The sequence below is a fragment of the Eumetopias jubatus genome, unplaced genomic scaffold (assembly GCF_037043125.1).
Source record: "Eumetopias jubatus isolate StellerSeaLion01/CBP00866 unplaced genomic scaffold, mEumJub1_p1.0 scaffold_5, whole genome shotgun sequence".
NCBI classification, from domain to species: domain Eukaryota; kingdom Metazoa; phylum Chordata; class Mammalia; order Carnivora; family Otariidae; genus Eumetopias; species Eumetopias jubatus.
Window position 1 is genome coordinate 146,890,867 of NW_028274811.1, and position 14,387 is coordinate 146,905,253.

Below are 14,387 nucleotides of genomic sequence, written 5' to 3' on the forward strand. Positions count from 1 at the left end.
CGTGGTGTTGGGTCAGATAGAGGGCAGGTGAGATGCAGTGGGATAGCCAGACCTGGAGGAATGCACGGGAAAATCAAAAAAAGAAGAGAGTGTCCAGATTGCCCAACTGAGATCCGGTGTTAACCACACAAATACACTGTTTTAGTGGGGTAGCTTTTTGGAAATTTAAATAAGGAAAAGGGAACAATAGTGATAGAACTATAGGTCGTTCACTTGTTTCTCCCTGTCTAAATGCCTCCTGTTATTATTCGAGGGCATTTTAAGAAGCAGTGTAGCCCTTTTCATCCCTCAGTATGGGAACCCAAACCGGAAGGATGTCTCTTCCTCCTGTGCCCATTGGCCACTCTCTTCCCGTTTGTCTAATGGAAAAGAGAGATTAATTCGTGAGAGGCAAGTTCACGGATTTTTTTTCTGATGTCTTTTCGCAGCCTTCTCTCGCCTTACATGGCTCGTATGTCCACCCCTCCGACACAGAGGTCAGCCTGTGACCCTCTGTTCTCGCCTCCTGCAACCTCCTTGTTCTTGCCTCCTCGGGTCCGACATGTGTGCCCGGCTCTGGGAGCTGTGAGTTTGGGAGAATAGACTCAGGAGCCGGGGACTCCAGTCCTTGCAGGGCTCCCTGGTCATGAGTTTCCTGTCTGTGTGATGAAGCTCTTGAACTAAAACAGCTTTCTGGGTACCTCCAGGTCTTAGCCATGCTCAGCGATGGTTCTGGAGCCTTTCTTCCCATGTGATCTCGTCCGTTGTTGCACCTGACCTGTCCTCTCTCAGACGACGCTTACCTCCTGATGCCTGTGTCTCATCATCATTGCTTTCCTTTTCATGTAGCCTGGGAATGATTTTGTTATCTTCCACTTGTTCCCTTAGCCTCACCTGCAGTGTTTTCAGGCCCATGGGACGCCCTCACCATGTCTTCCTTCCGCATCTGCGTAGCCGCCGGAAATACAGCCACCACCTCACGGGTGTATCGTGGTGCTTTCTGACACCTAACGTTCCTGCCCCATCCTGCCCGCCAGTGGCCCAGGCACATTCCTAAGATACCTGCTTTCATGGGTCAAGTACTTGCCTGAGAACTTTTCAAAGCCTCTCTGTCACGGACGAAGCCAAGTCCAAATGTGTGAACCTGGGAGCGAATATGTTTACAGTTATATTTAAACACACCTGTCAGTTATGCATCCCAGTGGTTTCTTGGCTTACTGTTGCTTTTTCCTTTCTCTCTTTTCTGTTTTCCCTCGTGTCTTTCATTTTTCAATCTCCTTCTCTTGAATTCACCTACCGGTTGTTGCTCTTTCATTATTGCATCTTTTATGATTGCCTCCCCACAATCGGAGTACTGTGCTGTGGGCTGTAGGCATCTCAGGGAGCTTTACAGACATAAGAGCCTTCGGCTCCAGCTCCCAGAAACAGAGAACTGATGGGGCAAGAAGGTGAGCAACACCGATTATGGCCGTCGGGGCACCATGGCATCCCGCTTCGCTCTGTTCCTGTGGAACACGTCTGCACTGTAAATACGCGGTTAGATCTTTCCTGTCTTCTTACTTAGGGCCCTGTCATCTCTCCCTTCTATGTGTGAATACTTCCTATAACATTTTAAACGCCTGTAAAGATCTATTCATAGACCCTGTGCTTAAAGAAGATAGTAGCTCTAGTTCCCTAACTGAATTATGAACTTCCTGGAACACACCATTTATTAACAACTTTCTATAGCTCCAGGGCCTTGTACCTACTTTACTATAATTAAGTGTTTTCTTTTATATGACTTGGCTCTAAAATGAATAAATTTATATAAACTTCTAAAAAGAATCAAGACACACATTAACATTTCAAAGCCCAAATACAGGTCTCTATAGAACTCAACTCTGGTTTCTTTTACGTGGAGTAGAACTTTCTGTTCATGACCTTATTTCCCCCCAGTAACCAGTAGTAGAGAAATGCTCTATTTATTATACAGAGCCATTCCTGGAAAATAAGCCATCTCGATCCTATCAACAAAGGTGTTTATGCGGGACATGTTATGGGACCTGGGCACATTTCCATATTAAATCTGGTTTTGGCATCTGCTTTTGTTGAAAGACATTATTCCTTTGCTACACCAGTGACTTTGTTGATGTGACATTTGTCATGTGCCTCTTTAGTCAGTGTGATATCACTCAAAATAGTAAATCCAAGAAAAAAATGACAGTCAGATAACATGCCTAATTGTCAGGAATAATGATAAGGCAAGCCACGACTGGCAGGCAACTCCCAGAGTATTTTTGTGGTACCGGAAATGTGCTAATAAAAGTTGCAAAAATGGCTCGTGGAGCAGCATTCTGTCCCTCTCCAACGCTGTCATGTTATCATGAACGGACTCTAGGCTGGAGGCTGTGTCATAGGAGTTCACAGTCTTGTGGAAAAACCTGCCTCTAAAGAGTGACTATTTCCTGGTTTCCCATAGAGAAAAAAAAAATGCCAACAAGGCCTAGAAGTAACTGGATTTCTCGTCTAGAAAGCGCTGTATGAGTTTAACACGCCTGATAGAATATAATCGAAACCCAAAGGACAGACATAGGGTGTCCACTGTGAAGGAGCGCTACTGGTGCTCCCGTGTTTGTCCTGGGTCCCAAGGAGGGCTTTGTACTTCTCAAGTCTTCAGTTCTTGCCGCTGAGCACGCATAGGAAATGGTCCTGTTTGTGTTCAGTATTCCCTTGATGAAGCGTGTGAATGCTGTGTGATTTTTCTGCCCAGCCCAGAGCCCAGAGGAAAATGCACATCTGGCTTGTAAATCACACCTGAGCACAGATGCCTTGCTCACTCTTTACTGGGTGGCCGTTCTCTAGGTTTTACACATCCTCAGTGTGGATCCTGTGACATTCTGCTGGAAACCTCCCGTGGCCCCTACACGATCACATCGGGGGACCTCCAAATCCTCTCTGAAATGTAATGTTTGCTACCTGTTGTGCACATTTTGTGGTCCCTGGAGTTAAAATCATTCATTTTTATCTTTTCATTTATTTATTTTTCCTATTTAGAAATTGGCCCCTGGTTACGGGAGTTCAGAGCGAAGAATGCTGTGGATTTCTCGCAGTTAACATTTGACCCAGGACAGAAAGAACTTGTTGTAGGAGCAAGGTGAGAGATCTTATGTTTCGCCACTGCAGATAATTTTGGATTTCATTTGACATCTGTGCAGCTACATGTGAGCTTCTCTGCCATAGTTGATGAGTGCCAAATAATACTTCTAAGAATGAAATACGGCATAAGGTTGCCCCAAAGTCTGCTGCTAATAATAGGATGACGCCTGTTCTTTATAGCAAGTGTTCGGGGGGCTCCCATGTGCCAGGAACTGTTCTAACATGAACTAATTTCATGTTTTTTCGTGAAAGCTGAGAGGTAGGTATTGTCAACATCCCTGTTGTAGAGATGAGGACACGGAGGCAGGACATAGTCTGATGTCCAATAAAAGCTGGACTCAGGTTTCAGACCCAGGCATTTTGACTCCAGAAACCATGTTCTCAACTTCTCAGTACATTCTTCAGTAAAATTCTAGAGTCAAGAGGTTTTGACATCCATTCCAATGTCCATCATTACCGTTCTCTGTGACCTTGATTACACCATTTACCAGTCAACTGAGAACTCAAGGAAATTGTTGTTATATACCCCACTTAACGTGCACGTGCTCCTATATCCAGGTCAACACTTGACATTCCATTTGATGGTGAGGCTACTAGAACACAATCAGAACAGATCTTGAGTTGTTTCCCTCCTACTTATCATTCCTTCTTTAGAAAATAGGCATAATCCTTGCATTCAAATCACCTATCCTGCCAATGTAGTTTGAGGATGATGTATAAAAAAATACTTAATACCCATCTCTTAGGAAAAATATTAATTTTGAAGAAAGAGGCCTTTGGGCCTCTTTTGGCATTCAAGGAAAACATTTGGGGCGCCTGAGTGCTTATAACTCTTTTGGTCCAATTTACTAGATTATAAAGCATACCTTTCATAGCAAGAGAGGATATGCAGTCTCCATATATACCTGGGTGAAGCTAAATCTGGCTTACTGAATAGTTTCTAGAATCATTGCTTTGGCTCTCAGATCTCTAGGAGCCCTTGTGCATCCACCCAACACTTGATGGCATTGAGATGTATGGGCACAACGTTAAATGAATAGACAGAAGTTGACTTAGTTCCTAGCATCGAACATGTCACCTACATCTCTTCTGATATTTTTGAGCGGGCAGTGAGTACAGATTGGTTGGGCTTACTTGGTGTATTTTTACGTACTTCAGCACATGGGGAATACATGGGGGACTTTGGATGCTGACTTCCATCACATTTCATCACAAGGAGCCTGGACCGGATGTTGCAGGGGCTTTTAATTGGTCCTCTGGCCTCCAGATTTTGTCCTCCTTCTGCGTACCTTGGCCAACACCTTCTTTATAAAATGCTCCCCCCCCCCCCGCCTTCGGTAGCTCCCTTTGGATAAATGCTGGTGCTTTGGTGTTGCCCATCACACCCTTGTGGTGTCTTGTGGTCCCACACCCCTTACAAACTGAGCTCTTTTTCATTCTCTCATAGTCCAGGCATGTAGAGTTATTTCTATTGCCCACCACTGTTAAATGTTCTCTTTCTTGCCTCTGGGATTTGGTAACAAACTTCTTTGCTTTTCTGGAGCATTAGCTACCCCCTCCCCCAAGTTCTCTACTCGGTGAGCTCATAATCAGAGTAAAGAGCTCTGGCTCAAGGGTCCTCCCCTGGACCTGAGCTCCTCCTATCCCCTGCTCTGCGTGGTCCTGTTAACATAACCTGTCATCTGCCTTCCTTACTGCACTTACGGCATGATTTGTGTCAGGTGTCACCCCCCCACCCCCCACTCTGCATTATCAGATGGTGGAGGATATGTCTACCTTTTCTTTCTTTCTCTAGAAGGTAGCACACAGTTTCTCCCCTGACAGAAGCTCAAAGATAGCTGTTGATTCAACATATCTACTTCAAGGATTTGATTTATATAGGTGCCCCTCTGCATCTGGGGGGACCCTCAGGGGAAAATGGGTTGGGTTTCGTAGCAGATTTATTCCAAATTCCCACGTTTGGGCAAGGACACAAGGCAGTGGCCATCTCTAACCCCAAAGCTAGCCCTTGGGGAAAATGAGCTCTTACTCTTAGCCAAAGGGAAGGAGTTGTACTCCTTTTACCTGTACTTTTACACCTGCTGGGGTAAAAGGTACAAATATGACCTCGGTTGGTAGAGCTGAGTCTTCTACCCTTCATTCAACCCTGCAGGACTTTGGAAAAGGTTTGCCTGTGAGCTTGACTTGAAAGACTCTCCATTGTTTCTGGAAGTCCGTGGTGCTGCACGGATAGGACAGCATCACACATGTGCATACACACTGCAGGTGTTTGGCTTTTGGCGAATGACATAGATTCTCTTAATGGATGTGAAAAGCCACTGAGCAAATTGGCACTGAGAAGAGATATCTCCGTGGTCCTGTCCTGGTGGGAGAAACAAGGAGAAGGAAGGGAGAGGTAGACTGGACTTGCTCAGCTTCGTGACCTTGAGCCTGTTTCAGAGTCTAATTTTCTCAGCTTTCAAATTGGTGTAATTATTTCTACCCCTGTCAGCTGTTGTGAGGATTTAATAAAGTAATCCATGAAAAGTGATTGTCACCCTAACAGGCACGTGGTAAGGGCAGATAACTCTGGATTTTGGCATCCGTGTGCATGTGAGCTTCTGGTGGTTGTCACTAATTGAGGAGAATAGGAATTTTACTAGGAAACTTGGTGGGATTAGGCTCAGAGAGTTTAAGAGGGAGTGTGAGCCAGTTGTAAGACTTTAAAAATAACCCAGCCCTCAGCTTCCTGTTTGGGAGGGCTTGACCTAGCAAAAGAAGTTTGCAGAGCAGGTGCTTATTTAAGAAATCTGTAATGGTTTAAATATGAACGGTAGGAAAATACGATGATAGGCTTTCTGTTTTCTTATAGTTAGCACTTGGCATTGTAAAGCCATTTATTGGATGGTTTCACTTTATGCCAGTGATACTTTATGTTCTGGAAATTGAATTCATTTAAAGATTCTGTGCACTCTTCACAAAAAGAAGTTCATTGTGCTGCAAAGGGAAAGGCTCTCTTTAAGCAATTTGTGGTTACATAGTGCCAGAAGGTACTTGCATCTTGAATTCATGGAATTTCTGGAAAGATACCTAAATTTACTATTTCTAAGGTGCACATTATCTTTTATGTTATTTTAAAGACATCGACATTCATAGTTTGTTTCACCAAAGGGTTCTTTAAAAATTAAAATAAGGTTTGTGCTTTCAATGATGACACTGCGGCATTTGCATTTTAGAAAATGTGGAAACTACAGTTAAAGCATTAAGAAAAAAACACAGTTTCAGAAATAATCAGTTAACCTTTTCAATTATTTCCCCACATTATTTGATTTCTTTTTGTTTATAGGTTTGGGATAATATTTTATGAATGATTTATGTATGTCTTTGTCAAAAAAGCTACTAAAAGCAGTTTCCATTTTATTTTATTTTATTTTTCATGACATTTTATATATAGGAAGAAAAATTCCAACGTGAAGAAATATGTTATGGTGTAGAGGTTTGGTAGAGATAACTGTAAAAGCACTGATACTAATACTGGTTCACAATGTTGACATACATGTAAGTTTTGTTGCAGATAGGATTGTAAAGCTGGATGTAAGAAGGTGATTCTGTTTTTATTCTCCAAATGAATCTGTCTGTCTTTAGTGTTTCAGGTTCACTGTAAGGATGACAAGTGGTTCTGTGCTAAATTCAAGTGTTATTCCAAGTGGCAACTAACTTGGCTTACATACAATGTAGGGTTTGATTATAATCAAATAATAATTGGGGCATTTACAGATGAGTTATATTTTTATAAGGCATAAAGCCATTTAGTAGTAATGAAAGGAGCCTCTCATCAAAGAGAAATGTGGGGGTTTCTTTCCATTCTTTTTGTTTGTTTGTTTCTTGGTCTTTCGGTTGAATTCTTTTTTTTTTTTAAGCTTTATTTACTTAGTTTAGAGAGTGAGAGAGAGAGACAGAGAGCGTGCAAGTGAGCAAGCGTGGTGGGGGGGGAGGCAGGGGCAGAGGGAGATTAGACAATCCCAAGCAGACTGTTCGCTGAGCGTAGAGCCCAACGTGGGGCCCAATCTCACAACCCTGAGATCACCACCTGAGCCCAAACCAAGAGGCAGATGCTTAACTGGCTATGTCACCCAGGCACCGCTCAGTTGATTTGTGATTATCTTACTCTTTTCTAACCAGCTTCAGTGCAATATAGGTATATATACTGAAGGGTGGGCATAGTCTTACAACCTCTGATATTTTAATAAGAGCACTCACCCATAAGCTTTCACACAAGGACCTTTGAGTCCAGGAGGAACAACCCTCTGCAGGTGATTAAGGTGGTGGGATTGAAGCACATAGAGTCAATACTTATGTCACTTAACAGTCATAATTGATGATAAATATAACAATTTATGACCTTGGAAATTTCAGATTTTAATTCTATTAAAATTTAATTCTATTAAATGGGAGCATTATGGAGATATCAAGTGAAAGGGTAAATGGGGATGCATGAGTCTCCTTGCACACCTGACCTGACGTGAGGACCAGCCCAGAGCTTTGTACCTTGCACAAGCCCTTTGCCTTGCCCTTAGAGTCAATGGACTATTTCCATATGTGGGAAGATATTTCTGTACATCTGTCTGTACAACAAATGTATAGATTTCTAGCCTGCGTGTTTATTACTAAAATAAGAACTACAACCCTTGTGCTTCCAAAACAGAGTTTGATCTTCCTTGTAATCACAAAAACCAGCCTTGAAAAATACTAGTGTTTTATTTTCAAGCATTGTTCTGCCCTTGGTTTGACTCTGCAAAAGTAAAAATAAAAAGGAATGATTAACTTGCTTTTGTTATGCCGACACTGAATTTGCTTTAAGTATTTAAAGCATCTGTTCCCATAAGATCACACTGAATGAATGGGCAGGCTTCTATTTCATTAGACTAAGTTCCTCCTTTCAGAATGATTTTGCCACTGGATCTAAACAAAGAGCTGAATTTTAGATTCATGTAGTCACTTTTTTTTCCTTAAATTGACCAATGTAATTTACTCTTTTTTTTTTTTTTTTGGTGGTGGTTATTTTTAATTACTGTTTTTATTTTAGAGTTGTACCTTAGAATTAATCTGTTGGAAGCAGTATATGATTAAAAGAAAAAATGGAGCTTTTTTATAAGATCAGCAGTTCTGCTTCCAGTAGCCACTTGGTCTTTCTGTTTTCCAGAGGAGACATTTTAGTCAAGTTTACACAATTAAAGGTAACTCTTGTGGAGTGGAATGAAGTCAGCAATTAGGAGTGAATCCAGAAAGTGGTAGACCCCTGTAGTGCAAAGAAATCCAGGGTGGTGATGATGTTTACCTTCTATTTATATTAATTATGATTTAGGAAAAACAGCTGGTAATGAAGGAAAGGATGGCCCTTTTCATTCCTGCTCTTCACCTGGAATTTTTTTTTTAAAGATTTATTTATTTATTAGCGAGAGAGAGAGAGAGAGAGGAGGGAGGCGGACAGCGGGAGAGAGAGACTCTCAAGCAGACTCCCTCCTGAGCATGGAGCCCAATGTGGGGCTCAATCCCAAGACCCTGAGATCATGACCTGAGCCGAAATCAAGAGTTGGACACTTAATTGATTAAGCAGCCCAGGCTCCCCCTGAAATTTTTTTTATCCTTGAGTTTATTCGTTAAATATTTTCTCTTCTCTGTCATTTTTCTTCTCAATGTTGGCACTAGATTTATAGATGTGTGTTTCTCTTAGGTTTCTCTTTGCTTATCTTCTGCCTTCTTGTACCTATTAATCTCCTTTCTTCCAGGAGGCCTACCTGATTAATTAACCTTATCTGTGTTAGAAAGTCCCACTCCTTGTCTGCTGGCTTCGTTACGTTTTGTCCAATATCTGCCAGACATCAGCGTACCTAAGTATCACCACTGTTCATTCAAAGTGAAGCTTCCTCTGTCCCTTCGGTGGGATGGAAGGGGTCCAGGAGTGTGAGCTTTTAAGAAACAGGTGGTCTACAGACACTCTTGTGGGAAAGACTTCTGCACATCGTGTTCCTTTTGCTGTTGTAAAAAAAAAAAAAACAAAAAAACCAAAAAACCCAGAGTAATCTCTGCACTTTCTTCCCTGCTGGAACTGGGGAGCAGATAAGTCTAGCAGCATAGTTAGTTATTTAGTTATAAAGTCCTTTTTTTTCCCCAAAATGCATGAATGAGCCAACAAAGCACTGTAATAAAAATTATTCAGCCTCTTTACTTTGAATGTGTGTGCACGCTAGCATTTGAATGTTGAGAGCTTTGTTCCCAGCCCATCCCACATAGGGTCCATCAGAGTTTATTAGTTCACTTAGTTACTCTTTCATGACTGTTCATTCATCATATATTAATTGAACCTACATTATGCCAGGAAGTATCTAAGGCACTGGGGAAACAAAGATGAAGTGTAGTCTCTACCTGATGAAGACTTCATAGCCTAGCGCAAAGCTAGCGCAAGGTTGGCAAGCTGAGGCTCCAGAGTTGGCCTCCTGTTTTTGTAAATGAAGTTTTATTGGCGTGCAGTCACACCCATTCAGTTGCATATTTCCTGTGGCTGCTTTTGGGCTTTACCTGCAGAGATAAGTAGTTGCAACTGAGACCTTCCGTTAAGGCAGAGCATTTGCTATCTGGCCCTTAAAGAAAAAGCTTGTGGGCTCTTGGCCGGTGGCTGTGGGGGGAACACAAGCAATGAGAGTTTCCCAGGGAGGCCTGGGTCAAAGGCCCTGGAAACCCCAAGAACAAAGAAACATGATGGTTTTTGGGGCTGGAAAGGGTGCACCGAGAAGGTGCTCTTTCAGTAGGCCTTCGAAATGCATTAGGAGTCTGGCAGTTGGAAGAGTCTTCTTGCCGGAAGGACCATACCTTGGGGAACATCAGAGATCCTGATGAGGCTGAGAAGAGCTCAGCTTGACTGGACCAGTTGGTGACTGAGAGTGGAAGTTGTTGCAGGGGAGGCAGGAGCTCTAGGTGGGGTCAGACTACGGAGGAGCTTGGACTTAAACCTCCAGACCAGTGATGCCAATTTTGGCAGTCATGAGAGGCCTTACAAAAATGCAGATGCCCAAGCTTCTCTTCCGATAATTGCAATTAGACTTTCTGGAAGTGATGTTGCAATCTTTGGTTTAATCAAGTTTCTGAGGGTCTCCTGGCCTGGCAGATTCGGGAACCGCTGCTAAAGGTATTAGGAGTTTAGGACATTTTTAAGCCTACATATTTACAGGCTCAGATCTGCATTAGGAATATACTTCTACCATATTGTGTGCAGAGTGTTCTAGAGTTTGAGGAATTCAGAGGTCGCGGCGGTGGGTCAGGTGACAGAAAGAACTTACACTCAGGCCGTGATGGTGGAAATGAGGAAGAGAGTCAGATTTGAGACATATTTCAGAGCTGGGTTTGACAGTGATTGATGGCGACTGAAATGGGGTGGCAGGGGGCAAGGGTCAAAGGTGAGATTTGGAGCAAGATTTGGGAATGTGGTTTGTTGTGATGGCATTAGCTAGCCCTGAGCATGTGGGGAATAAACTGCGATTCTTTGATTATTGGAAGATACATGAAAAGAAGAAATTCAAAGTTTTGCTAACTCTGAAGATAACCCAGAAAAAGATTTATATATGGAGATCTCTTGAGGAGTGAATATTCCTAAGAAAGCAGAAGTTAAGGCAATTGTAAGATGGTTCAGTTGGTATTTTTTCAAATGAAATATGATCTCTATTAACTGAAAAATGGGAAGGAATGAATCAAATACCCAGTGGACCCACAAAAGCAGAAGTTGTAAGTTAAATTTGGAGCAATAAGTCATCATCTGTAATCCTTAAAGCACTGAGGGATTTGCAAGTCCTATTTAGAGAGTAATAAAATTTAAATGATCAGTGTGATTATTAACAATATTGATTAATAACTTTGACCCTAAATATGCCTATGGGAAAAGGTTTTTCTGATTTCACGTCTCTGCAGTTTGCTAATAATATTGATCTTAATTATCGCATGCCTCTCAGAATCCATCTTTGTTATTTCATTTTACTTGCTAATAACAAGAAGCTCTCCATCTATTCCTGTGCCTGTGCCTTTTAATCTTGGTGTTTAAACATACAAGAGTGCCATTAAATGATTTGTTCTTGGTTTTGATGTATTCTTTGAAACATCCCTAATAACAAAGACTTTTAAAGGGTTTGAAGTTACCTTTTGGGGGTAAGGAGTGAAAAAAGACAATGCAGTTTTGGGGGGAGTTTCTCCTGGACACATATGGTCATGGCAACAATAATAAAATTGGAATTATTTTAAAAATTTCATAGCCTAAAGTATATATATTTACTATTTTTGAGGAGGGTAGGAACAATTTTGGCAAGGATGTAGCTCATGACATGAGCATATTATTCGAAAACTGGGATCTAGTTGTGATCTAACTGAATAATTCAAAAAATGAATTAAGTCCCCAAAAATCTGTGGGAAAAGCACATGAAAGAGATATTTTTGGAATGGTTATAATCCCAGAGAAAATAAAGGCTCTTGGAATTTGCTTGGAGTCAACCAACATAATGAAAGTCTCTGGAGGGGCGCCTGGGTGGCTCAGTTGGTTAAGCGTCTGCCTTCGGCTCAGGTCATGATCCCAGGGTGCTGCTCAGTGAGGAGTCTGCTTCTCCCTCTCCCTCTGCTCCTCCCTCTTTCTCTCTCCCTCTCAAATAAATAAATACAATCTTCAAAAAAGGAAAGAAAGCAAGAAAGAGAAAGAAAGAAAGGAAGAAAGAAAGTCTCTGGAACAACAGTTATAGATAGGTTGGTGAGCTCTCTGAGTTGGTTACAGGATGAAATGAAACCTTCAGATTCTTTAAGCTTATTGCTAAGATTGATGTATTATTTATTTACATTTAAATAATTTTTTATAGAAGACATTTTTGTTTTTTTGCTTTACAGGAGAGATAGTTATTACTTTTCCTTAGCTTCGAAATCATGAACTTACATTTTAATATTCCAGTCTATCAGTGCAGTTGACAACTTGGGTGTCCTGGAGGATGTCACTATTTCAAGCTCTGCGCGGTCACACGCTGACGACAGGTAGGGTGGAATCCTGCCATGAAGAGAAATCAGGGAGGACGAAGCTGGCAGGGGTACACGTGAGGCTGGCCTCTCACTTGACGTCCGCTCTCAGATCTCCCCAAATGATGATGATTTCTCTGCAGCGGGTGTTTTGTCTTCAGATTGTTTCACGATCGACCATGGTCTAAAGCTTTTCTTAAGTGGAAAGAGAAAAGTCACTATCACAATGGTAAACATCATTGTTTAAAACAGATTTGATAGATTTACTTGTTGTTCTGTCTCCGTCTTCTCTTCGTGCAAAATGCATATCTGTCTGTCTTAATTATTCATTCTCCTGCCCCTCAGTTTATGAGCAAGCCTCTAACCTACATGTTAAATAAGAACCCAGGTTTTCTTATCTGATTTTATAGCTATATTCATCAGAGACCAATTGAGTTATTCTAAGAGAATGTCATTTTGAAACACCTGTGTCTTTCATAATTAATGGAGGTCAGAGTTAAGTTTTATAGAGTCTCTAGATAAAATGAGTCATTTAGTTAATATACTCATGATGGCTTAACCTTTTCTTTAATGCCGGCTGAATTTTATTACTTTACATGAAGACACAAATGAACTTCGTCTATTAAGGCCTGCATTGCTCCCTCAGAGAATTTATTGTTGTGCTTAGTGATTTGTTGCTAATAGGCCACTAGGGAACATGATGGGACGCAGGAATGAGTTATACAATCCTACAATCAATAAAAAATAAATTCCAGTGAGGAGGGAGAAAGCGCACTCAGATGTCTAGTGGGGAAACTGTCAGTTTGTGTCTGCCAAATTTAATGGCTTTGTGATTTGAATTATTCAGTCTGTTGGATCTATGTGTCCCTCATATAGTCTTACTCCTAAAAGTAATACAGTTATTAAATTTGAATGCACAATGTCAGATTTTATTCCAAGACATGTGAAAAAAAAGAGATCCATACCGAGGGAAGAAAAACTCATCCTTTTGTTCACTCTCGTCGTAAAACTGACCTTTACAGCGTGGTAAACTCTTGCTTTGTACTTCTGTAACGAGAGGGGGCAAATAGAAATACAGAATAGTTCCCCTTGAGCTGTGCAACTACTACATTCTAAAACCTCTAATCTCTTAACCTGTTGCACCACTGCCTTTGTCCCCAAAGAATGGCAATATTCCTTATTACTACCTATTTACCTCTCAGGGTGTTAGGAAGATGAATGAGACCACTTAAATGCTTCGGCTTGCTCAAAGCATTGCCCTACAAGAGAAACTGACCCTACATGAAACATTTGGTTAGCATTCCCTGTTGGCGGGGAGCCAGAACCATTATTTCTTCACATTGGAAAGGTTGGTAGCCTTTCTTGTGAACCTCACATATATTGTTTTCCCTCCTCTGTGTGCTCAGGATTGCAAGATAAAGTCATTGACCCTCTCTAATGCCCTGGAGAATAGCCACTTCCAGGGACCATAGATCTCACTTTAGTGTGTGAGTGGCCCAACATCTGGGAATATCAATTTTTTATTCCCTTTAGAAGATTTTCTTTCATTTTGTAATCTTTAACTTCATAGGTCGTTGACCTCAACTGTGATGGATCAAGCTGTCTTGGGAGATTCGGGTCCCTCATGATGCTAGCTGGATTGGAGTGTGTCCAATAGCAAAAATGGACTCGAAGTTGTACTTGGAACCAAAGAGTTTGAGGAAAGGTGTTTGAGCATAGTAGAATCCACACTGTGTTTTGTCAGGTTCTTAGGTTCCAGGGAGGTGATTAGGGAGGTCCACAAATGTTTTGTTTCTACTTAGTTTTTTAAAGTATCTTTTAAATCATTGAAAATCATGATAGATAAAGTGAATACTGAAAGGTGACATATTACTTATTTCTACTATTGAAAGGTCCAGGGAGGCATTAAACCATCTACTTGGATTTTGTGTAGACTACAGTCACATATTTAACAGATTTTTGAAAGTCCCTACCAATTCTTGGGGCGCCTGGGTGGCTCAGTCGTTAAGCGTCTGCCTTCAGCTCAGGGCATGATTCCAGGGTCCTGGGATCGAGCCCCGCATCGGGCTCCCTGCTCAGCGGGAAGCCTGCTTCTCCCTCTCCCTCTGGCTGTCGCTCTGCCTACTTGTGCTCTCTCGCTCTCTCTGTCAAATAAATAAATAAACTCTTTAAAAAAAAAAAAAGTCCCTACCAATTCTTTGTCTCCGAAATCAAACAAAAAATAGCAACAAAAATGTAACCAACCGACACAA

The 14,387-nt window shown here is 41.6% G+C and overlaps 1 protein-coding gene across 2 annotated transcripts in view; it reads left to right on the forward strand.

The window, feature by feature from the left end:
• The window catches only part of SEMA5A (semaphorin 5A), a 307,625-nt gene that overhangs the window by 40,966 nt on the left and 252,272 nt on the right, over positions 1-14,387 (forward strand). For both annotated transcript variants that reach the window (XM_088023722.1, XM_028122663.2), the window contains exon 2: positions 3,013-3,112. In XM_088023722.1, coding sequence (XP_087879848.1) covers positions 3,013-3,112 — 100 coding nt within the window. The remainder of the gene's footprint in view (positions 1-3,012; positions 3,113-14,387) is intronic.